Source organism: Podarcis bocagei (assembly GCF_964188305.1).
Source record: "Podarcis bocagei genome assembly, chromosome: 5".
NCBI classification, from domain to species: Eukaryota; Metazoa; Chordata; class Lepidosauria; order Squamata; family Lacertidae; genus Podarcis; species Podarcis bocagei.
The window spans coordinates 92,029,532-92,054,701 of NC_138129.1; the positions used below are offsets into that span (position 1 = coordinate 92,029,532).

At 46.2% G+C, this 25,170-nt stretch overlaps 1 protein-coding gene across 1 annotated transcript in view; it reads left to right on the forward strand.

Moving 5' to 3' along the window:
* NIBAN1 (niban apoptosis regulator 1) overlaps positions 1 to 25,170 on the forward strand; it is a 107,933-nt gene that overhangs the window by 41,194 nt on the left and 41,569 nt on the right. The window contains exons 2-5 of the mRNA XM_081194341.1: positions 14,142 to 14,272; positions 16,531 to 16,662; positions 18,461 to 18,575; positions 21,165 to 21,332. Coding sequence (XP_081050467.1) covers positions 14,142 to 14,272; positions 16,531 to 16,662; positions 18,461 to 18,575; positions 21,165 to 21,332 — 546 coding nt within the window. The remainder of the gene's footprint in view (positions 1 to 14,141; positions 14,273 to 16,530; positions 16,663 to 18,460; positions 18,576 to 21,164; positions 21,333 to 25,170) is intronic.

Here is a 25,170-nt window from a genome sequence, read left to right on the forward strand (position 1 = left end):
TACGGGGGTGAGGGTGAGCACAAAAGTGGCTAGCCGGAAATGCTGTTTCACTTGGGACTCCTGATGAAGTTCTTAGGAGAGGAGATCTCCCCTTCCTTCCAGTACCCAGGACAAAGGTTTGAGCTTTTAGTAAGAGCCAAAAGGCTTTTAGCCTATGGAATCTTATCTGCTTGGTTCTCCTATTATACAAGGCTGCTGATTGCTCTCATATAGAATTAATCTGAATAGATTTGACTGAGTGTGGATAAAACAGATTTTTTGTTGTTGTTTAGTCGCTTAGTCGTGTCCGACTCTTCTTGACCCCATGGACCAGAGCATGCCAGGCACTTCTGTCTTCCACTGCCTCCCGCAGTTTGGTCAAACTCATGCTGGTAGCTTCGAGAACACTATCCAACCATCTCGTCCTCTGTCGTCCCCTTCTCCTTGTGTTGTCGAAACATCTGGGTCTTTTCCAAGGTGTCTTCTCTTCTCATGAGGTGGCCAAAGTATTGGAGCCTCAGCTTCAGGATCTGTCCTTCCAATGAGCACTCAGGGCTGATTTCCTTCAGAATGGATAGGTTTGATCTTCTTGCAATCCATGGGACACTCAAGAGTCTCCTCCAGCACCATAATTCAAAAGCATCAATTCTTCGGCGATCAGCCTTCTTTATGGTCCAGCTCTCACTTCCATACGTCACTACTGGGAAAACCATAGCTTTAACTATACGGACCTTTGTTGGCAAGGTGATGTCTCTGCTTTTTAAGATGCTGTCCAGGTTTTTCATTGCTTTTCTCCCAAGAACAGATTTACAAGAAGCCAAAATCTTACAATGCAGTTTGCTTATGGCAGTGGTGGGCAGCTCTCCCCACCCCCTGCCGCCTGTATGACTTCACCTTTTCTGCTAGGAAATAGGGACTTACTGCTGACACTTGTGAAAATGAGGCACAGAGTACATTTTGAAATAAATGGCAGAAAATGAGTCTATCTAGAATTTCAGGTTGTAGCTGTTCAGCCACATGAAGCAAGTGCACACACGCCACAGCCAACCTGTTGCTGTTTTCCAAACTACATCTATTAAAGCAGCAGCAAATATATATATATTAAAAATTGCGATATTGATGGGATTGTGGTGTTTGCTTTGTACTCCTCTTTAACCAATGGAGGTACCAGGGGAAGAGATCAAAGTGACAGAAGAAGCTCTGGCTGTTTCCTGTGTCCAGCTACTGTTAAAGGCTGGGGAGTTGAAGCAGAAAAGAAACTGGCAACTTTATTCATGCTTTCAGCCCACAGGGAACGAAATCGCTCAGGGAGGGGGAAGAATTCCATGAATTCAGCAACTGCCCCAGTTTTATATTGTAGATGATTGATGCAAGCAATCAGCCCATGTGACTCATGACTCAGCCATGTTTTATTTGTTTTTGTTTTGTTTTAAAGAGCAAGGTGGAAGAGGCTGACAAATCAGAATAAAGAGAAGGAAGGCTGTAAAAACCTGAGCCCAGTATGGCAATACACTGTTCTGCACATGCAATAGGGGAGATCAATATTTTGTGCGTTCAGAGCAGGCATAGCCAAACTCGGCCCTCAAGATGTTTTGGGACTACAATTCCCATGATCCCTAGCTAACAGGACCAGTGGTCAGGGATGATGGGAATTGTAGTCCCAAAACATCTGGAGGGCCGAGTTTGCCTATGCCTGGTTAGGAGGAAGGAAAAAACTCAGTTAAGAATATCACCACAGGACCAAATCATCTGAACTATTAATAAAGCAATGAATATTTAATCCCACCCACGGGATTTTCTCCTCATGTGAATCTTGCATTGATGGGTGTATCGCATGCTTTCAGCCGTCAAAAATGAGCCAGTTGGTGTGGCTGTTTTTTAGAGCTGCTTTTTCATCTCCGGTGAGGTGTGTTTGGGTGTATTTAAATACTGTGAAGTATTGAGGGGAAACCTAATCAAGATGTTTTATAGATGGTGCTTAACATCTATCAAAATAACTAAAATGTATAAGACAAAAACAAATTTGTGCTGGAGGTGTGGCGAAACAGAGGGGACACTTATACATTTTTGGTGGACCTGTGAAAAAATCAAAAGCTTCTGGAACACATTATATCATGAGCTTAAAAAAATGTTTAAGTACAGTGGTACCTCGCAAGACGAATGCCTCGCAAGACGAAAAATGCGCAAGACGAAAGAGTTTTCTGTTTTTTGAATCGTTCCGCAAGACGAATTTCCCTATGGGCTTGCTTCGCAAGACGAAACGTCTTGCGAGTTTGTTTCCTTTTTCTTAAAGCCGCTAAACCGTTAATAGCCGCTAAGCCGCTAATAGCCGTGCTTCGCAAGACGAAAAAACCGCAAGACGAAGAGACTCGTGGAACGGATTAATTTCGTCTTGCGAGGCACCACTGTATAACTTTATGAAAAATACGGAAGCTTTTCTACTCGGGATAACGGACACAGGTATAACAAGAGAAGATCAGAAAATATTCCTCTATGCCACAGGAGCGGCAAGGATCCTAATTTCTAAAAATTGGAAAAAAGAAACTGTGCCAACAAAAAAGGAATGGCAAGATAAACTGTTAGACTATATTGAACTGGCTAGATTAGCAGAGACAATTAGAGATCACACTAGACAAGAGTTTCAAAAAGCATGGGGAAAATGCAGAGAATACTTCACAAAACAGTGCCCTAAAGTACATACCTGGACTTGTTTCGATTAATGTCTGCAGGAGACTTTGTGGATATTTAAGTTATAATTAGAAAAAGCTTAATAATTCTTCATAAAGGAAACAAGTCCTGGAGAGCCCATTTCAGACAATCATTTCCCAACCCGATTGAGAGATGCTGATGATTGAGCCTGAAACTTTTATTCCTGCAAATCATGTGTTCTGCCATGGAGCCATGGCTCTTCCCCCTTGGACTCTGGCCATCGTTTCCCCAGAAGAGATTTTCGCCTCCTGGAGCTCTTGGCGTTGCTTTCCCCTCCCCAGGCTAGCTACAATCAATCCAGCCAAGTGGACTAATGGAAAAACTTGGCTTAGCTTCACCTCAAACAACTCTTAACATCCATACCAAAGAATCAGGACTAAATTAGGAAATGGGATAAGGAGGAAGCTCGTTTGTCAAGTTTTTGGAAATCTGAAGGGAAAACAAAGCATGAGCAAGAATTAGTAAACTTCTTGTTTCCCGGGCCATATTATTTTGCAAAGATACTTTGGTTTAATAAACACTTTCATGGGCTGCGAAACCTTTACTTTTCTCACTGGCAGAGGACTTCATGCCTTGGAACACATTCCTAATACGTAGAGGGGCATTATTATTGTACATGCTGTCTCCTCCCTTTGGTGTGGCTCATCGGTGTTCGTTGAACGCAACATATAATTCCAGTCCTCAAAATTGAAGGATACGTATCATGGAGGAATTTGGTCTGTGTGCCATCATCCAGTTGTAGCCAGAGCAGGAAGTGACAGAGTGTCCTAGCTACAGATGACCAGATGGATAACATGGTATTCCCTGACCCCTGTCAAAGGTTTCAGGTCACGCTTGCTCATTTGCTTCAGTAGCAGGGAAACTCTTGATTGCTTCTTCCTTACCCCATCCTGCCACAATCTGACAGGATCACTTTCCGAAAATACTTTGTTGTTGTTTTGTTGTTGTTGTTTAGTCGTGTCCGACTCTTCGTGACCCCATGGACCAGAGCACGCCAGGCACTCCTGTCTTCCACTACCTCCCGCAGTTTGGTCAAACTCATGCTGGTAGCTTCGAGAACACTATCCAGCCATCTCGTCGTCTGTTGTCCCCTTCTCCTTGTGCCTTCAATATTTCCCAACATCAGGGTCTTTTCCAGGGCGTCTTCTCTTCTCATGAGGTGGCCAAAGTATTGGAGTCTCAGCTTCAGGATCTGTCCTTCCAGTGAGCACTCAGGACTGATTTCCTTCAGAATGGATAGGTTTGATCAATACTTTACTCATGGTTTAAAGTAGGGTTGTACATTCTTATTGATTTTATCTGTTTTATCTGCTGTAAACCGCTTTCTTCTGCAGAGAGACATGGCCCTTTCTCAAGTTTTTTCTATAACCTGGTTGCTGATGGTGAATGATAGATATTTGGCGATTGAGCAACCTAATATTTTTATCTAAAGCCCCCTTGAAATGTCTCTCGAAAGACATTCACCTGCAGTGTGGGAGGGAAATTTGTCCAAAAAGAAGCATATTTAGTATGGCAGCAGGGATGTTTGTTTAGAATTTCACAGTGTTGGACTTGCGTTGCTTTGAGACCGCCTGCCTGCCTGCAAATCCCTTCTGCCATCGCTTCCTGCACATTTGGGAATAAACGAGATGATTGCACAGATCATAAATTTCCCAAGTGTTCTCTGCCCCAAAGGAAACCATAGCGGCTGCTCTGGACTTCCCACCGCTCAGGAAAAGACAAACACAAAGCGTGGAAATGAGATTCAGAGTGGCTTGAGGCCTGTTTTACAGAATGGAAGGCGAAAACATTATGCTGCCTAAAATCTCCTTGTCTTAAGTGGACATTGCCCATTGTGGCAAAGCCAAGCCAATCCTAATGGAGCTTCTTGTTGGAAGGTGGGGGAAAAACAACAACAGTACAGTGGTACCTCGGGTTAAGTACTTAATTTGTTCCGGAGGTCCGTACTTAACCTGAAACTGTTCTTAGCCTGAAACACCACTTTAGCTAATGGGGCCTCCTGCTGCCGCCGTGCCGCTGGAGCACGATTTCTGTTCTCTTTTTTAAAAGCGTTTATTAATTTTCCAATAAGAACATCCAATTAACATATCAAATCAAATCCAATAAAGAAGTCCAATTGTCTTCCAAATTGTAATGATTTTTATTTTCATCCTGAAGCAAAGTTCTTAAGCTGAAGCACTATTTCTGGGTTAGCGGAGTCTGTAACCTGAAGCGCATGTAACCTGAAGCGCATGTAACCCGAGGTACCACTGTAATAATAATTGCTAATAGTAAAGAGCTCCTTTAAGGCTACTAAAGAAAATGAAAATGCATTCATTCAATCATTCTACTTCCCCATGTGCTAAAATTCTGAGGTTACCATAGGAATGGCCTGCGACCAATAACAGATGGGGATATTTTCCTACCGCTGAGCCACAGATAGGGAGAGAGAGATTCGAGATGCAGAAAGCACTGCGAATGTCTTTGAGACCTTCAATTATCTCTGCCGTAAAATGCAAGGATGTGGACCCTACCCAAATAACAAGAGGAGAGAGAGCACAATGGAAGTGTTTAAACAATTTGAAACAGCTGCAAGGAAGAAATACTGTAAACAGCGGCCAGATGTAGTAATGCCTCTTTGGAAAAAAAAATCCCAATAAACTATGCAGCTTCATGTTTTCCATATGTAAAAAGGCCGAGAACCCTTTCAGAAGGCGGATGGAAAGGGCTGACAAATGTGTGCAAGCGAGAGAACTTATGGAGGAGTTTCGGTGAGAGGGGCAACTGTATTAACAAACTGAGCACCAAAGAAAGATACACCTTCAAAGTTTTAGAATATAGCATGGATATTATTGCTTTGTGCGTGTGGCTTTCAGAAACTGGAGAACTTGCTAATAAAACCCCAAAATTTTACTTCTAAAATTTTACCCTCTGATTGCCCAGAGATATTTATTAATATGAATCATTACTTTTAAATAGAAATCGTGTGTAACATTTTACAGTGGTACCTCGGGTTAAGTACTTAATTCGTTCCTGAGGTCTGTTCTTAACCTGAAGCACCACTTTAGCTAATGGGGCCTCCTGCTGCCACTGCGCCACTGCTGCGCGATTTCTGTTCTCATCCTGAAGCAAAGTTCTTAACCTGAAGCACTATTTCTGGGTTAGCGGAGTCTGTAACCTGAAGCGTATGTAACCTGAGGTACCACTCTATATGGCAATTTATGGTGCCTGAACAACCCTTCACAATCCTGTAAGGTTGACTTTTGCAGTTTTCCAGATTCCTTGGTTCCTGGGTGGGAGAGGATTTGCCTAAGACTACTTCCTGCAGTCTTAGACGCGGGTGGTGCTGTGGTCTAAACCACTGAGCCTCTTGTGCTTGCCGATCAGAAGGTCGGCGGTTTGAATCCCCGTGACGGGGTGAGCTCCCGTTGCTTGGTCCCTGCTCCTGCCAACCTAGCAGTTTGAAAGCACGCCAGTGCAAGTAGACAAATAGGTACCACTCCGGCAGGAAGGTAAACGGCGTTTGCGTGCGCTGCTCTGGTTTTGCCAGAAGCGGCTTAGTCATGCTGGCCACATGACCCGGAAAAACTGTCTGCGGACAAACGCCGGCTCCCTCGGCTTGTAAAGCGAGATGAGCACCCCAACCCCAGAGTTGTTCGCGACTGGACCTAACGGTCAGGGGTCCTTTACCTTTACCTTTTTACTTCTTGTCAGCTCATGGCAAAAGTGAATTTTCTGATCTAATAACTCCTTGATACAAACTCTGGAAAGTACATGCTACTTGCAGATGTGTGTGATGAAATCTTAATTGTTCCCCCCCCCATCAGCCCCTGGATTTTAACCAGAGCAGCAGCAGGGGAGAAAGTGTATTTAACCCTTTGATAGTTTACTCTTTCAGATAATCTGGCAAAGCCGCGGCTGTTCCAGATGGCTTTTAATTGTTTCCTTGTCTTTGTTAACTTTTGCGATGTTACCTCCATGAATGGTATCTGTGTGGGTGGGTGAGACCTTTAGGATTTTTTTGGGTAGTTTTATATTGGATGTGTTTTATGCTCCATATGGTGTTTTATTCTGTAAGCTGTTTTGAATTCACCTTGTGAAAAAAGGCAAAATAGAAGTCAACAAATGACTGGATGAATGCTGTTCTCAACTTGCCATTTCCCCACTCGGATCTGCCTCCTGAAATTGCTTTCCCCTGTGACTTAGGCTCCATATGTGCAGTTGTTAAAGGTAAAGGGACCCCTGACCATTAGGTCCAGTCGTGACCGACTCTGGGGTTGCGGCGCTCATCTTGCTTTATTGGCCGAGGGAGCCGGTGTACAGCTTCCGGGTCATGTGGCCAGCATGATGAACCAGGGTAGCACACGGAAATGCTATTTCCCGCTGGAGTGGTACCTATTTATCTACTTCCACTTTGTGCTTTCGAACTGCTAGGTTGCAGTTGTTACCCTTGTACAAATTCAGTGGAAACAGGACAACAGTGGGAAAGACCATAGCTCAATGGTAGTAGAGCTTCTGCCTTATGTACAGAACACCCCAGGTTCTCTAGGTAGGGCTGCATTCTATGTTCTTAAGAATTGTTGAATTTCTTGGGTAACTGATATGTTTCTTGGAAAGTTAAGGTGATTGTTGTATTGGTGCTTGTGTACAGTCGTACCTTGGATCCCAAACGCCTTGCCAGTCGAACGTTTTGGCTCCCGAACACCGCAAACCTGGAAGTGAGTGTTCCAGTTTGCGAACGTTCATTGGAACCCGAACGTCCGACGCGACTTCCACGGCTTCTGATTGGCTGCCGTAGCTTCCTGCAGCCAATCGGAAGCCACGCCTTGGTAGTCGAACATTTTGGAAGTCGAACGGACTTCCAGAATGGATTCCATTCGACTTCCAAGGTACAACTGTATTTTACAGTGGTGCCCCGCAAGACGAATGCCTCGCAAGACGAAAAACTTGCTAGACTAAAGGGTTTTGCGGTTTTTGAGCTGCTTCGCAAGACAAATTTCCCTATGGGCTTGCTTCGCAAGACGAAAACGTCTTGCGTTTTTTGCAAGTTTGTTTCCTTTTTCTTAACACCGTTAATATAGTTGCGACTTGACTTCGAGGAGCAACTCATAGAACGCGGTGTGGTAGCCTTTTTTGAGGTTTTTGGTGATTTTTGAAGCTTTTCCAAAACTTTTCCGACACCGTGCTTCGCAAGACGAAAAATTCGCTAGACGAAAAAACTCGCGGAACGAATTAATTTCGTCTTGCGAGGCACCACTGTATATTCTCTGTGGTTTATTTATTTTTATTTTCATGAAGTAAAATGAATGAATGAAGGAAGGAAGGAGCAGCTTTGGAGATGGCAACGTTGAAAAATGTATTGCAGGAAAAGAGTTAAGTGCCCCTTTCCCCTTTGTAACTCCTATGCTCAAAAGTGCAGACTCTCAAGCTTATTTTAATAATAATAATAATAATAATAATAATAATAATAATAATAATAATAATAATAAAATTAATTCAGAGCTTCATTTTACACATTATGTGTGTAACATGCAGTTTGTCCCCTCTTAGCCAGGACCAAAATGCCAGAAGTGGCTTTAGGTCTCATGTACAACACTATATATGTAGCTAAGCTGAAACTTCATCCCCACACCTCACTACATGGAGCCCATTAAAACGAGACCCATGTTTGAACCAACCTTTTGGTGAATTTAGATAATCTGGATTCACCACTCTAGAAGAAGAAGGCCCTGAGATGGTGGCCAGGAGACAAATAAAGACTTCTTTGAGAGTTTTAAGGGAAACTTATTGGAACGAGACTCGCAATCTGGACTCAAGTACAGTGGTGCCCCGCAAGACGAATGCCTCGCAAGACGGAAAACTCACTAGACGAAAGAGTTTTCCGTTTTGGAGGTGCTTCGTATTAAGTAGTGGGTTGACATAGCAGCCGGCACAGCGATTTCTTCAAGTAGCTCTTTATTAAGACAAGCTGGAATAGAACTGACTGCGAACAGCTCAGCCGGCCTGTATTTATAGGCAGCCGGCTGTCAACATTGTAACCACAACAGCCCAGAGTTCCCGCCTAAACTAACTGCCGCGGACCTGAGTGAAAACTATCTACAGACCTGAGTGAAAACTATATACAGTATCCCCCTGTTGGCCCAGGGTGAAAACTACACTACATAACACCCCTCCCCACCGAGATAAGGCGTTAGGTACAATCGTAATGGTTTCCTTATATACAGCACTACGCGTAATGGTTCAATTAGGCACAAAAGCATAACGGTTACATTCCCATACTTAGACCAACAGTGATACCTGTCCAACAACGTAGTCCTTTAAATAAGTTGGGCGCTTGGAAACTCTGCCAGACCGCCGGGGACTGGTAGCCAAGTCCGAAGGGCCACACAGTTCTCGCTGAGGCTGTGGTGCGACCCTAGGTGGCGTTGGAACCAACTCCCCTGGATCCGCTGCTGTGGGTGGAGCCTCCGCAAATGGAGTGGTCTGAGTCTGTTCTGAGACGGCTTGGTTCGGCTCCACGCTGGCAGTTTGCGAGGGAGGTGTAGGTGGGGCCTTGCCATCTGTACGTGTCTCTTCTGGAGCCGCAAGCGCAGTTGGGGGCACCTCGGTAGTGTCCAAGTCACCAACCCTGCGCCTAAGCTGGTCTATGTGCCGTCGCCACAAACGTCCGTCTTCGAGTGCCACCTGGTACGAGCGAGGTCCAGTGACTCCCACTACTGTGGCTGGCACCCAAGGGATGTCCCCCACATAGTTCCGGGCAAAGACCTGGTTTCCTGGGACAAATGACCGTCGTGCGTTGGCACAGCCTGGGGGTTCAGCCACGGCAAAGTCTGGGTGTAGCCGGTCGAGCGGTGACCTGAGGCGGCGGCCCATAAGCAGTTCAGCAGGACTCCTCCCTGTGGCCGCATGAGGAGTGATGTGTTGCACGAACAAGTATTCGGCGACCCGCTCATGCCAGTCTCACCGGTCCAGGCGCGCCAGTGCCTCTTTTGTCGAGCGCACCATTCTTTCCGCTTGCCCGTTGCTGGATGGATGAAAAGGTGCCGTTAGGGCATGGCGGATGCCCAGTCCCAAAAGATACCGCTCAAACGTGCCTGACGTGAACTGCGGTCCGTTGTCAGAGACAAGGACATCAGGACACCCATGCGTTGCAAACCGGCCTCGCAGCACCCGGATGACAGCTTCGGTAGTGGTGGAGGGCATCAGGGCGACCTCCAGCCATTTGGAATAGGCGTCCACCACTACCATAAAGGTCCGGCCGTGAAAGGGGCCAGCCAGATCGATGTGCACCCTCGACCAGGGTGTCTTTGGCGTCTCCCAGGTGTGTCCCTTAGCTGCCGGTGGTGCAGGCCTCGACTCTTGGCACGCTTGACAGGCGGACACCCAGGCAGTGATGGCATCGTCCATATTAGGCCACCAGACGTAACATCGAGCCAACGCCTTCATTTTGACAATTCCCGGGTGGCCAACGTGCAGAGCCTCCAGGACGCGCTGACGGAGTCCCTGGGGAATCACGACGCAGTCTCCCCACAGCAGACAGCCGCGATGAGCTGAGAGTTCATGTTGTCTGGTTGCGAAGGGCTGGAACTCCGATGCAAAAGGCCCTTGTGGCCACCCCCTCCACACCCAGTTGAGCACCCGGCTGATGGTGCGATCCTGGGCAGACGCGGAGGCCACAGTGGCAGCCGATACAGGCGCTGCCGGAAGATCCTCAATCAGAAGGAGCGATGAAGCTGGAGCCGGGTCTTCCACAAATGCTGGAAGAGGGCAACGGCTGAGGGCGTCGGCATGGCCCATCGATTTCCCCGGGCGATGGATGAGCCGGTAGTGGTAGGCAGCCAGGAAAACAGTCCATCGCAGCATGCGTGGTGAGAGGACCGGCGGAGTTGGACGATCACCGGCGAGGAGGCCCAGGAGTGGCTTGTGGTCAGTGATGAGGTCAAAAGTCCTGCCATAGAGGTATTCATGGAACCTCTTCACTCCAGCCACAAGTGCCAATGCCTCCTTGTCGAGCTGGCTGTAATTCCGTTCCGCCGGAGATAGTGTCCTGGAAAAGTAGGCGAGCGGTGCTTCTCTTCCATCTGGAAAACGGTGACTAAGGACAGCACCGATGCCAAAAGGTGAGGCGTCGCAGGCAAGGACCAGCGGTCTGGATTCACTGTACTGTACCAGCACACTGTCTGAAGAAAGGAGAGCCTTGACCGCGTTGAAGGCCGCCGTCTCTCGATGACCCCAGGCCCAAGGCGTCTTAGTGCTAAGGAGTCGGTGAAGAGGCTCAGCCACTGTGGCTTTGTGGGGCAGGAACATGTTATAAAAGTTCAGCAGCCCCAGGAATGCCTGCAACTCCGTTTTGTCCTTTGGGGTGGGGGCCTGCTGGATAGCGCGGATCTTGGATGTGGTTGGATGAAGGCCGGAGGCATCGATAAGATAGCCCAGGAACTCTACCTGTGGAACGGCAATCAGGCACTTCTCCCTCTTTACCTTGAGCCCGGCCTCCTGGAACCTGGTCAGCACGGCACGGAGGCGCTCGAACAGCTGCTGGTGTGAGTCTGCAGACACCAAGACGTCATCAAAATATGGTACCACGCCCGGAAGCCCTTGCAGGAGACGCTCCATAAGGCTTTGGAAGATGCCAGGAGCCACACTCACCCCGAACTGCAACCGGCGGCAACGGAATGCCCCCCGGTGGGTGACGATCGTCTGGGCTTCAGCAGTGGCATCATCGACTGGCAGTTGTTGATAGGCTTGGGCAAGGTCCAGCTTAGCGAAGACCTTACCCTCACCTAGGGAATGCAGCAGGTGTTGGACAACAGGAACCGGATAAGCGTGCTGCTGAAGTGCCTTGTTGATTGTGCACTTGTAGTCAGCGCAGATTCTCACCGACCCATCTGGCTTGACAGGTGTGACGATGGGGGTTTCCCACTTTGCGTGGTCAACGGGCTCCAAAACTCCTTGGGCGATCAGTTTGTCCAGTTGTTCGTCCACCTTAGCCTTGAGAGCAAAGGGAACCCGGCGTGGCTTAAGCTTGATGGGGGCGACTTGTGGATCAAGGCTAAAGGAGATGGGCGTACCAGTATATTGTCCCAAGGTGCCGTCAAAAACCTCGGCAAAGTCTTTGACCAGACCCTCAGTCTTTGCGTTAGAGATGCAGTTAATGCCGGTGACTTCCAGGCCGAGGGCATCAAACCAGTCTAGCCCTAGGAGGCTTGGCCGCTGACCTTCGACCACCACCAACCGGAGCAGGCCCGAAAAATCCTTGAAGGCGATCCGGAACCGGCCAACGCCTACCACGGGAATGTCGTTTCCCTGGTAGTCTCTCAGGTGTACGCGGTGAGAGTCGAGTTGCCTTTTGGATACTCTGGGTACCAGTCTTTTGATGGTGCTCCATGACACGACGGACAGGGCAGACCCGGTGTCGATCTCCATGTCACATGGAGCTCCTTCAATGAGCACCGTGACGTTCAGCTTGCGTCGCGTAGACGAGTCGGTTTGGCCAATCGTGGTTCCAGACGGGCAGCGGCAGTTGGTGAGAGCGAAACAACTTTCCTTGGCAGACTGGAGTGAAGACTTGAACTTGCGAGTCGATGAAGGGGGGGTGTCAGACGGAGCCGATCGGCAGACCTTAGCGATGTGGCCCCTTCTGGAACACCTCCTACAGATGGCGTCTCTGAATCGACACTTGGCACGGGAATGGTCGCCTCCGCAGCCAGCACATTCCGGTTGGCCCTTGGACTTCTGTTGGAGCTTCCTGCGCTCCCGCTTTGTCTGGTGCACGTCATCGTCTTCACTGGAGGATGCCTCATCACTGCTGGCCTCTTCATGATGCACCGGAACTGGCCCCCTAGCAAGACGCGGGCTGCTGGACTTGCGGATCTCCTGGGCGGAGTGTTCAGCAGCTTCTGAGGCCACAGCCTCCTCAATGGCTTTCTGTAGCGTGAGGTCTGGCTTGGCTAGGAGACGCCGTTGCAGATGGATGTCCCGGACCCCGCAGACGATTCGATCCATCAGGGCATCGTCTAAGTCTCGGAACTCACAGTGCATTGCAGCCTGTCGCAGGGCGGTGGCGTAGTTGTTGATTGACTCCCCCTCTGCCTGGTTCCGGTGGTAGAACGCATGGCGGGCAGCAATCTTGGACGGCTTTGGTGCGTAGTGGTTGCGAAGCTTCTCTTGGATCGTGTCCCATGGTGTTGCCTGGACTGCTTCAGGCGCAACCAATGCTCGGGCCGTCTCAAACACCTCAGGCCCACAGAGGCTGAGGAATAGGCCCCGCTTCCGATCCAATGATACTGCTGTCAGCTCGTTGGCTTGGAGGTAGCAGTCGAACCGAGCGAGGTAGGAGTCCCATGACTCAGAGGCTGGCGCAAACGGCGGTAGAGGCACAAGTGAAGCCATGATTCCGATGCCGGCGTGAAGGGCGATGGATGGAACACAGTGCTCTAGCCAGAACAGTCAGCTCTGAATTGGTTCTGCCCAGTGATTTCGCTCATTGATTTCGCTCAGTGATTTCGCTCTGTGATTCAGCTCTGTTCAGATGCTGGCCGCATCTGGCTGTGCTCTGATGTCCATCCATCCCATCCTCGTCGCCAGTATTAAGTAGTGGGTTGACATAGCAGCCGGCACAGCGATTTCTTCAAGTAGCTCTTTATTAAGACAAGCTGGAATAGAACTGACTGCGAACAGCTCAGCCGGCCTGTATTTATAGGCAGCCGGCTGTCAACATTGTAACCACAACAGCCCAGAGTTCCCGCCTAAACTAACTGCCGCGGACCTGAGTGAAAACTATCTACAGACCTGAGTGAAAACTATATACAGTATCCCCCTGTTGGCCCAGGGTGAAAACTACACTACATAACACTTCGCAAAACGAATTTCCTATGGGCTTGCTTCGCAAGACGACAATGTCTTGCAAGTTCCTGCTGGTTTTTTCCCCTCCCCTCCCCTTTTCTAAGCCGCTAAGCCGCTTATCAGCTGATCCGATCAGCAGATAAGCCGCTAAAAGCCGCTAATAGTGCTAATCCGCTAATCCTTCAATGGGCTTGCTTCGCAAGACGAAAAAACCGCTAGACGAAGAGAATCACAGAACGGATTCTTTTCGTCTTGCGAGGCACCACTGTATGTTAAAATGCTGTGCTTCAGGACTTTATATGTTGCCGCAGCCCATCAGAAATGCTGGCAGAAGAACAGGAAGATCTCTTTAGAAGATCCTATCTCACTAAGCTTTCCAGGAAGGACTAGAAACAGTGCTGTGTCAGATATAACAAAAGGCTATTAGTTCAGGTAATGTTTTTGTTGTTTCAAAGGTGTGCGTTAGAAACTTCCCTCGTCTTGCAACGTCACCCAGTACATGCCATTGTGTAGGTCTTTTGCAGAGTGTGGTATTAAATGCAGTTTTGAGAGCTTCACAGTTGTGAAATCTGGAAAAAGAGAGCGAGCGAGCTGCTGAATGTATAATAAATTTTCATGTTCCATTTCAGGAAAGACGGAGGCTGTGATCAAGAACTTCAGTCCGCACTATAAACGCCAATATGCAGTGTCCTTCTGCAAGAACATCCAGAATGAGCTGGAACAAAACAGGGACCTGCAGTCCCATTTCTTAAAAACAAAGGTAACTACAAGAAGAGTTTGCTATTGCACTGGCTGAATGTGCTCTACACATTATGAAACCCTTTTATTGATCACAGGTTTGGTTGTTTAACCTCTGCTCACATGGGCCAGTTCTCCTTGGCACTTCCTGGTTTTCGCAAACCACAATAGCTGTTAATGTTAGTTGTGTCAGGAACTCGTCCTACACTAAAGTAGGATCCTGGCAGAAACGCATGCCTGACTGGCATGTTCTCTCCCTCCTGGTCGATCGTTCGGGAGCTTCAAAAGCTTTCTTCAGCCCGAACATCACAGCGACCGATGCCAACAGACATTGGCACACTTAGGGATCTGCAGAGTTTGTGCAGCTTGCGTAACACACCTCAGCAACTCAGCATTTTGGCTAATCTACGTTATTTAAATATAAACACACATGGAGCACTGCAACATGGCTCTCTCTCTCTCTAGCATCAGACAGCAAAGAGAGAAAGAACAAAGGATAATAGTCTCACTTCATGGAGCACAGTAACACAAACATCCTGTCTCCCTTACTTCCCACTTTGTGAAGTCAAAACATACACCGTCATGTGATAGACAAAAATCCCATGACTGCAATCACGGAACAGGAATTTTAACAAGTTGCAAGTCCTCACCCAGAACTGAAGTTTGTTTGTTTATTTATTTATTTAGCAAAACTTTCCTATCCTCTTTTCTTCCCATTTTACCTTTCCCAAGTGTCCCATGAAAACCACAAAAAGGGCAATGGTCTTGTTCCCTGTATTCAGTGCCACACAACACATTTTTCAGTGCCACAAACAGACTTTTAGTTACAAGGTCTCTTTATCAGGGGTAGCCGGTGGGGAGGGGGAAAATTAGTGCACCCACAGGCAGGCTGCAGTGTGAAATAATGTAATTCAGTCCGTCTCCTTCCTTCCTATTCCCATCTATCAGCTTTATATAGAGGGCAAAGAACACCATCACCCTTGCTAAAAGACCTCCTGGAGATCTTTTTACATTGGAAACTCAGGTTTTAATTTGAAACTGGACTGATAGAGGCTGAGGCCTCAGATTGGGGGTTGATAACGGGATATGGTGTCTCTGAGCAAGTACAGAGCGCATTTAAGTTTGTTGGTTTTATTAGATGTTTAATAGTACATTTTCACTCTTTGAGGCAGCTTGGAACAAGTCCTTTGTTATGTGCTAACCTTGGATCCTAGAACATTAGGCAAATAGGATCGTAGAATGCAACAACTGACTGGCTTGCAGGAGAAGACCAATCAGGCTCCAGGAAGAAACTAATCAGCCTATTAGGCTGGTAGGATCGTAGAATGCAACAACTGATTGGCCTGCAGGAAAAGACCAATCAGGCTCCAGGAGGGAAGCTGAATCAGCCAATCAGACGGGACCCATTGTGTAAACAATGTATATAAAAGCCTGAGGTTGGGGGGCGTAATTCAATCACTGTTTTACAAGCTGCAATAAAGAGCATGAAATCACTAGAGGACTCAGAGTACCGTATTTTTCGTCCTATAGGGCGCACCGGCCCATAGGACGCACCTCGTTTTTTTTGGGGGGGGAAAATGAAACCCCCCCCGCCTGCCGCCCCAAGCCTTGCGCACACATTCCCGAAGCACGGGGCACCCTCCGGAGGGCTCCGCGTGCTTCGGGCTGCAGGCTGCCGCCCCAAGCCTCACGCGCCCGGTGGGACCTCCTGCCGGGCGCGCAAGGCTTGCGGACACTCGCCGGGGCTGCAGGCTGCTGCCCGCAAGCCTTGTGAGCCCGCGGGAACTCCCGCCGGGCTTGCAAGGCTTGCGGATAGCTTCCTGAAGCCTGGAGAGCGAGAGGGGTCGGTGCGCACCGATGCCTCTCTCCAAGCTTCAGCGAAAGCCTGCATTCGCCCCGTAGGATGCACACACATTTCCCCTTCATTTTTGGAGGGGAAAAAGTGCGTCCTATGGGGCGAAAAATACGGTATATTTCATCCTTAAAGCTAATTTAAAAAATAAAATAAATTAAAGCAGCAGCATAAAACAGAACTATAGATGGGCTCGTACACCAGAGTCAAGCAAACATTTCGCTAGCCAGTGTAACTTCGCAGTGTGCTGTCAATGCCAGCTCCCAAACAACAGAAGCTATAGGCCAGAAGCTTTCAGTTTCTATTCTAACATATTCTAGTCAGGTTTTGGACACGCCCTCCCATGAAGAAACACACCCCTTTCTTTTTACAAACGAAGAAGCAGAAAGAAGCCATTTCTATTTCTCAGTAACTTATCTTTTCTGTAGCCCCCTGCAGACTCCAGGATGGTCTTTTATGAAGGAGAAGTGTCACATTTTGCTGAAGACGTGAAGAAATGGAAAGACAGATATATAGTGGTTAACAGCAAATATGCCGTGGAGAGCTTTGAAAACAAAGAGGTAAATTGTCAGTTTACCGGGTGCTGAGGCTTGATGTCATGGTGCATTGATTCGTCATGTTCAGTTTTGAGATCCTCAGTGCTGCTTCACTGACTAATGGATAGTGGCAACGAAATAAATGCAAAACACTTTTATCCACTGTACTCTGATTTCTTTCCTACCGAGTGTTTCCTACTTGCTGCTACAAGGGATCACATCTGAATATTGACCTCCCAGGTATTCTTTACTTTATGGCACCTTGAAATTCAGTCTCTCCCCCGCTCCCCACTTCCCTGCATTTTTCCTTTGCTCATTTCCATTGTAATTTATTTATTTCGTATAATTTATACACTGCTTGGTTGTTGTTGTTTTAAAAAAAGAACAACCTCAAAACGGTTTACAAAAGATAAAACAGGAAAATCAAGAAAGATTTACAACCCTGCTTTAAAAAAACACCAAAGTTAAAATACTAAAGTGGGTTGCCTCGACTATCTAGGCTTGTCTAAGCAGGAATGTTTTTATCTGGCGCCAAAAAGAGCATCTCCACCCCCACTGTTCTACCCGGACACTGAGGTCCAGCGCCGAGGGCCTTCTGGCGGTTCCCTCACTGCGAGAAGCTAAGTTATAGGGAAGCAGGCAGAGGGCCTTCTCGGTAGTGGCGCCCGCCCTGTGGAACGCCCTCCCACCAGATGTCAAAGAGAACAACAACTACCAGACTTTTAGAAGGCATCTGAAGGCAGCCCTGTTTAGGGGAGCCTTTAATGTTTGATGTATTACAGTATTTTAATATTTTTTGGGAAGCCGCCCAGAGTGGCTGGTGAAACCCAGCCAGATGGGTGGGGTATAAATAATAATTTATTATATTATTATTATAATCCCATCAAGGATAAGCAGCTGACCAGTTTCTCAAAAGTGGGAACTGCTCAGCCACAGTGCCTCCATCTTGCCAGGATTCAAGCTCCGCTTATTTTTCCTCGTCCGTTTCACCACTGTGTCCAGCAAGGCCTCTTCTGATTCATATGTTATGGAGAAATGGAGCTAAGTGTCATCAGCATACTGATGGCACCTCGCCTCAAAACTCCTAATGACCACTCCAGATAGCTTCATGTATATATTAAATAGCCCGGGGGCTGAAAGGCACTTTCTCAATGCAACTCTCTGACCTTAGTCCTGAAGGTAGGAACAGAACCATGAATATGCCATGCCACATAATTCGTGGAGCAAATTTTTACTCCACGAAAAAAGTAACATCAGAAGCTGCCCGTGGTCAGGGCAGCATGTTGGCTGTGCTCAAAAACTATATTAAATTCTCACATCAGGCAGTCTGAATATTGTGCCACGGAAAGCTGAAATCCCTGAGCTGCACAGATTATACATACGGAAAATGTTTGCATAATTAATTTGATATTGTTTTTATTTATTCTGTGTAAGTTGTTGTTCTGTGAGTTGTTGCAAGCTGTGCTGAGAGCTTGTTGAAATCAAAGGGGAGCCGCAAGTCAAATAAATTAAATGCAGGCTTTTAATTTTGCTAAGCAGGTCAAGGAAATATATGGGTTCCTCCAAATCTTACTCGGCCACTACTCTCACTTCTGAGCTTTCAGTAGGCATAGCCCACAGGGACTGGAAACTTGTTTGCACTCTCCTTTTTTTAATAAAGCAGACATCCCCAGAAAAGATGGCCACCCCCAGCTGTGGTTTCTGTGCACCCCTTAAAAGCCACAATCCTTCTCTCATATCCCTACACCCATTTTAACATACGTAAGTTGAAGAACTATCATAAGCTTGTTTTCTTAACCTTATTTCTCTTCCTCGAACCCAGGCGTTCCAGAAGGGCGTTAGTCCTAAAAGCTGCATTTTACCTGTTGGAGGCAAAGTACTGACGACAGAAGAGGAGTATAACTTGTTATCTGATAAACATTTTCCAGACCCGAGTGGTAAGGCGTGTCAAGTGAAAGTAGAATGGCCAATTTCCATCCCAACTACACCGTTTGATTATTGGCAAGACGTAGAAAGGGAGGACTGGTATATGAGTCAGCAATCTTTTGTGGGTGCCTTCACATCAATAGAGTTTGTTCCAGGGTGGATTTGATTTAAGTCACTAGTCAGTAAGACTTAATTTAAATATTTTCTTTTTTTTAAAGAAAGACTCTTACTGGTATAATCTTAATATTTACAACCAGATGAAGGTTTCATTTTTGGAAAAATAAATTTTCAGAGTAGTTTTTTTACAGTTATATCAAAAATTACTGATTTGGTTATACTATTAGAAATACATAGACCGATAACTTATTAAATCTCACAATAATATCATAATTAACTGTTTATATTTGGGCAACTTTTCTGCTGTACTTTATTGGAAGGAGAAAAACAATCATTTCCTTAATAACAATTTAAACAATTTATGTAACTAAAACAATAACATTATAGGCTATGTATCCATGTTTGTTAACTGATGTGGTTAAACAATTAAAAAAAACCTTAGACTGAGTTTTAGCACACATGAAAAATTGAAAACAAATCCTTATTTCCTGATGAATAGCCTTTGGACTATGATATAGCTTAAATAGAAAATTATCTATAGAAATATTTTCCCTCCAAAAGCATTTTATTTTAAAAATCCAATTTAAATGTTAAAAATCCTATTACAAAAAATTCCAATTTAATTTTTAAAAAATCCATTTTATTTATTTATTTATTTTAACTCCTTGATTTTTATCCACCCTGGTTTGTTCTGATTCAGCAGTAAACAGCAGATTTTCCTGGGGAAGGTAGTGGGACACATAACTCTCAGACCCAGGGCCGGATTTAGGTTTGATGAGGTCCTAAGCTACTGAAGGTAATGGGGCCCTTTATATGTCCAGCTGTCCTTTGTCAACAATTGTCGCTGTTTCTTATGTTGAATATATGCTATATGGTAATTTTATGGACCTAACAGATATCTAAAGCCATTTGCACATAATAAAATACGTATTTTATCAAAGTAATTATAACGAGTCCATGCAGAACGTAAAGGTAAAGGTACCCCTGCCCGTACGGGCCAGTCGTGTCCAACTCTAGGGTTGTGCGCCCATCTCACTTAAGAGGCCGGGGGCCAGCGCTGTCCGAGGACACTTGCGGGTCACGTGGCCAGCGTGACGAAGCAGCTCTGGCGAGCCAGCACCAGCGCAGCACACGGAAACGCCGTTTACCTTCCTGCTATAAAGCGGTACCTATTTATCTACTTGTACTTAAGGGTGCTTTTCGAACTGTTAGGTGGGCAGGAGCTGGGACCGAAAGACGGGAGCTCACCCCGCCGCGGGGATTCGAACCGCCGACCATGCGATCGGCAAGTCCTAGGCACTGAGGTTTTACCCACAGCGCCACCCGCATCCCCATGCAGAATGTAGGCACCCTATATATAGAAATGAGCAAACCAGTGGTATTTTAGGGAGCTGGCTAGCAGGCGGGGCCCATTACTTACATCACAGGAGCTTACACAACACAAAACACTGTTGCTGTATTATTTGTTTTTTATCTTATATTTTGGAAATGTACATCCAGGTTTTTTCCCCCCTTTAAATTTTTTTGGGCCCCCAAGAGAGTGGGGCCCTAAGCTATAGCTTGTTTAGTTTATACGTAAATCTGGCACTGCTCAGACCCATGACTTGAAAACACTTAAATCTCAGGACAAACTGAGTTGCAGATAGGCCCTGAGTCTCCTGATGGGAGATGAGCTTGGAATCTCATAAGCCTTGCCTAAAGACTGACATGTGAGGTGAACCTTACTAGGAGTGCAGCACACTATTAAAAACGTCCTCCTGCAGCATCTGTAAACACCGAGCGCTCGTAATGCATACTGAGTTAAACATTCCCCTCCCTGGCAGCTTACACCATTTACGTATAGATAAATGTTTGTATAACAAGGAGGCAAGTCATGCAATGTACAGTGGTGCCTTGGTTCTCAAACGCCTTGGTACTCAAACAACTTGGAACCCAAACACTGCAAACCTCGAAGTAAGTGTTCCGGTTTGCGAACTTTTAAAATTTCTGTTTTAGGGGTTGTTTTTAAAACCACAGAGCTTAGGGCTTGCCGATCGGAAGGTCAGCAGTTCAAATCCCCGCGACAGGGGTGAGCTCCCGTTGTCCGGTCCCAGCTCCTGCCCACCTAGCAGTTCGAAAGCACCCCTAAGTGCAAGTAGATAAATAGGTACCGCTCTGGCGGGAAGGTAAACGGCGTTTCCATGCGCTGCTCTGGTTCGCCAGAAGCGGCTTAGTCATGCTGGCCACATGACCCAGAAGCTGTACGCCGGCTCCCTCGGCCTATAGAGTGAGATGAGCGCGCAACCCCAGAGTCATCCCCGACTGGACCTAACGGTCAGGGGTCCCTTTACCTTTAAAAGTCTGGAAAGGATTAATCCATTTTGCATTACTTTCTATGGGAAAGCACACCTTGGTTTTGGAATGGACTTCCGGAACGAATTAAGTTTGAGAACCAAGGTACCACTGTACTAGTTTTTTTAAATGTCTTTTTTTCTCTCTTAAAGGTTCCAATGAAAAGGAAAACCCACAGGCTTTTGTTGGCCTTCCAAAGGAATTTCCGGTCTATCTGTGGCAACCTTTCCTCCGACACAGTTGCTTCTGCTTTCCGGATCGGGAGTCGCAGAAGAAATTCAGCACCGTATTGAACGACTGCATCAGACACTTAAACCACGGTAGGTGCAAAAGGCTACGTTCAACATCCTTGCTATTGTGTCTACATATCTGGTTTTTTTTTTAAATAATCTTTATTAAAGTTTCAAAAGGTTACAAAAAACAAAACAGAAAAACAAAAGAAAACACAAAAACCAACAAAAAAGATTCCACCTTTTAGATCTCATTTTCAATAACTTCTTTTCATGACTTACCCACGCCTCCCCTTATTGTATTCCAACTCCAGTTGTTTGTTCAAACAAGTTTTTATCCTTAATGTTCTAACCATAAATTGTTAATTTGCTTAACCTTGATTTGTTAATATGATTCTACAGTAAGTTTAGACCTTATCATTATTATCCTTATCCTTAATTTAGTTATTCAACAATTTTTAAAGTATATACCTTAATCATATATGAAAGAAGAAACAAGAAATATAAAAACAAGAGAAAAAATACCTTTCCTAAAGTTGTCCTTAATTCCCATCCACGGATTCCCCATTCTTATAATAATAAAGAACATATAATTTTTACACTGCAAAGTGAGAATCAGGCCGCCTTTGGACTTCTAAACCCCCACCCTTCTCTCCCCGGTTTCAGTCCCAAACCAAAGTCCAGTTAGTCCATCTTTTTAGCCTGGTGACCTTATGTCCGAGGCTCTCAAATCTCTCTCAGTCCCTTTCAGCCGGCTTCTTCGAAGGTCTCTCATGCTAAACTTCCAGGGTCGAAAAGGTACCTTCTCAGTGTTGACCATGCTTCTTCCAGCCATGCCTACTTGTTTAAAGATGGAGCTCCAGCTCTGCTTCTTAAGTCTGTATGTCCCAAATGGTCCAGCTTTCACCTTGGTCGAATTAGAGTTCATCTTGGCAGGTCTCCGGCTCTCTTTTATCTTCTGTGGCATTTCAGCCACCCCTTCTTTCTGCTCCTCCTGTTCAGCAGGTGTCTTTTCCTCCTCTTCAGTTTTTGGTTTCTTTTCTTGTCCAGCTGCCTGTGTTTTGAGCATCAAGTCCCTTTCCAACTCAATAGGTGTATTTTCTGTTAGCTTCGGCTTTGTGGGGCTTGTAGACAAAACATGGCCTTGCTCGCTCGTCTCTCGCAGCTTTCCCACGAGAAAGATAAGCTCTTGCAAATCAGCTCGTATTTCCCGACCTAGTTCCATTCTTGTAATGTCCAAGAATCCCCTCTAGAGGGATTCTGGTTACTTTGTATTCTTTTCCCTTCCGATCCAAAAGTCAGATTTATTTGTATCAATCTTTCTTTACTTTCAATATTTTGTAACAATATAACCGGTTAAAATTTAAGCTTTCAGTTTTTCCCAACTTTGACAGCTAATTTGACAGCTGTCAAAAGTTTTCTGTAAATCCTCAGCAGGCTCTTTTCACGGGTTACTCCCGGGCTTGAGAAAGGTGGTACTTGATCCAAACAAATAAACTCTTGTCCTCCAGCACATTAGCTTAGTCCTTTAAATCCGTGGAATTTATATTTTTTATCCAATCACAACAATTCTTCTCGCAACCTTAGATGACAGATCCTTGCTTTAAACTGTTTACAATAGGGGGGAGACGGACTTCCTTTTTTTTCACCTCCCCCGCTCGTACCAAATCCAAAACCGAATTATTTGTAATCCAATTTCCAAATTACTCATGGGTTGTTGCTCTTGATTTTAAGTCCAAATTTTGGCAGGAAGAAGTCAGTGCTCTCCGACAAACGGCATGCGGCTTCGCTCGGCAGGGGAAGCAGAAGACTCATAGCACCACGCCGCTCCCCGGCACCCGTTCCGTAGCCTTTAAAAAGGCTCCTTCACGAGTCGGGAGGGCGCTAACGGTGCCCGCCGAGTCACCATGTCCACGGCCTCCGTGCCCGTGGTTTTTTAGGGTCCCCGTGTCGCCGGCACGGCAAGACCCAGCCCCCTGTCAAGCCGATTCCCTCCGGAGCTCGGAGGGAATCCGCCATTAGTCGATCGCGCTAACCCGGAAGTCCTCTTGTGTCTACATATCTGATTGTCACCAGCTAGCGGGCCAATATTCTTTTGCAAAATTACTATGTCACTCCCTTGTATGGAGCTGGAGGGAACTACAAATTATGGGTGATGTGGAAATGCCATGTTAGGCCTTTCTTTGCTCTTTCCAGCCACAGCCATGGGGTGGGGTGGGTAGAGGAAGTACTGTATTTTTTGCTCTATAAGACACACCAGACCATAAGACGCACCTAGTTTTTGGAGGAGGAAAACAAGAAGAAAAAAATTATTCTGAATCTCAGAAGCCAGAACAACAAGAGGGATCGCTGCGCAGCGAAAGCAGCAATGCTTCTTGCTGTTCTGGCTTCTGAGATAGCTGCGCAGCCTGCATTCGCTCCATAAGATGCACACACATTTCCCCTTACTTTTTAGGAGGGAAAAAGTGAGTCTTATAGAGCCAAAAATACGGTAAGTGCAATGACATCATGAAATTAAGGAAGTGATATTATTACATGTTGTAGGGGAGAATTCAGCCGACTATTTTGTCAAGCTTGGGGAAGGAAGGTGGACGTTGGATTTACAATCCCATGATTTGTTTTCTGACTTTGTGCTTTTGAGTAGCCGTGCAAATGAGGGTACTGCCGAGGCTGTGGTCAGAAGGCATCTGTTACACGTTGAAGCTGAGCAGGCCTAGGCCTGGTCAGTTCTTCAGTGGCAGACTGACTGCCTACAAACCCTACGTCTGCCATCTTGAGTTTCATGGTGACAGAAAAGTACTGTGGTTGTGTCTGGGTTTGGCTGTGGGACTTTGTCAGGCTCCTTACCCAAAACACTTAGATCAGGGGTCAGCATTTTTTTTCAGTCCACTGTCCTTAGAAGTTGTGGGGGGCCGGACTGTATTTTGAAAAGAAGAAGAAGAAGAAAAAGAATGAATTCCTATGCCCCACAAATAACCCAGAGATGCATTTTAAATACAGTGGTACCTCGGGTTAAGAACTTAATTCGTTCTAGAGGTCCGTTCTTAACCTGAAACTGTTCTTAACCTGAGGTACCACATTAGCTAATGGGGCCTCCCACTGCTGCTGTGCAATTTCTTTTCTCATCCTGAAGGAAAGTTCTTAACCAGAGGTGCTATTTCTGGGTTAGCAGAGTCTGTAACCTGAAGCATCTGTAACCTGAAGTGTCTGTAACCCGAGGTACCACTGTAAAAGGACACATTCTACTCATGTAAAAACACGCTGATTCCCAGACCATCTGCGGGCCGGATTTAGAAGGCGTTCAGGTCGGATCCAGCCCCTGGGCCTTAGTTTGCCTACCCATGACTTAGATGAATTTAAATTAAGTTCTCTGTGCTTATTGAGTTTAATCTGGACTAAACATTGTTCCAAGAGGGTCAGCAGTGTTAGTTTCTTCAAGAAGACAACAGCAATTAAGAATCTTGTGGCACTTTTAAAATTGTTGGCATTTGTCTGTATTGAGAGACAATGGAGTGCGCCTCCAAGGGTGAAGTCAAAATGCTGTGTTAACAGCACCAAAGTGACCTCCCCAGGGCGCAAGCCATTTAAATACTAACAAAATTATTGTGCCAAGTGCTTTCGTAGATTACAGACCACTTCATAAGATGCATGAAATGTTACCTTGAGTTGCGCACACATATATACATGGTGGAGGAGGAGGAATGGCAGAGAGCGAGGTCAGAAAGAAAGGAAATGCAGGAAAACACAAGCTCTTGAATGTAGAGAATAACTGAGGCAAGCACCTCAGGCTTGGTTTGCCTGAATGGGCGATTAGCTCCTGATTAAATGAATTTGGCAGCTTTCTCATCACAGCTAATGCTTTTCCTTTCCTTTTTTTTAACTGGCTAAACAACCAATCAAAATATGACAAAAGCACTTGAATTTCACT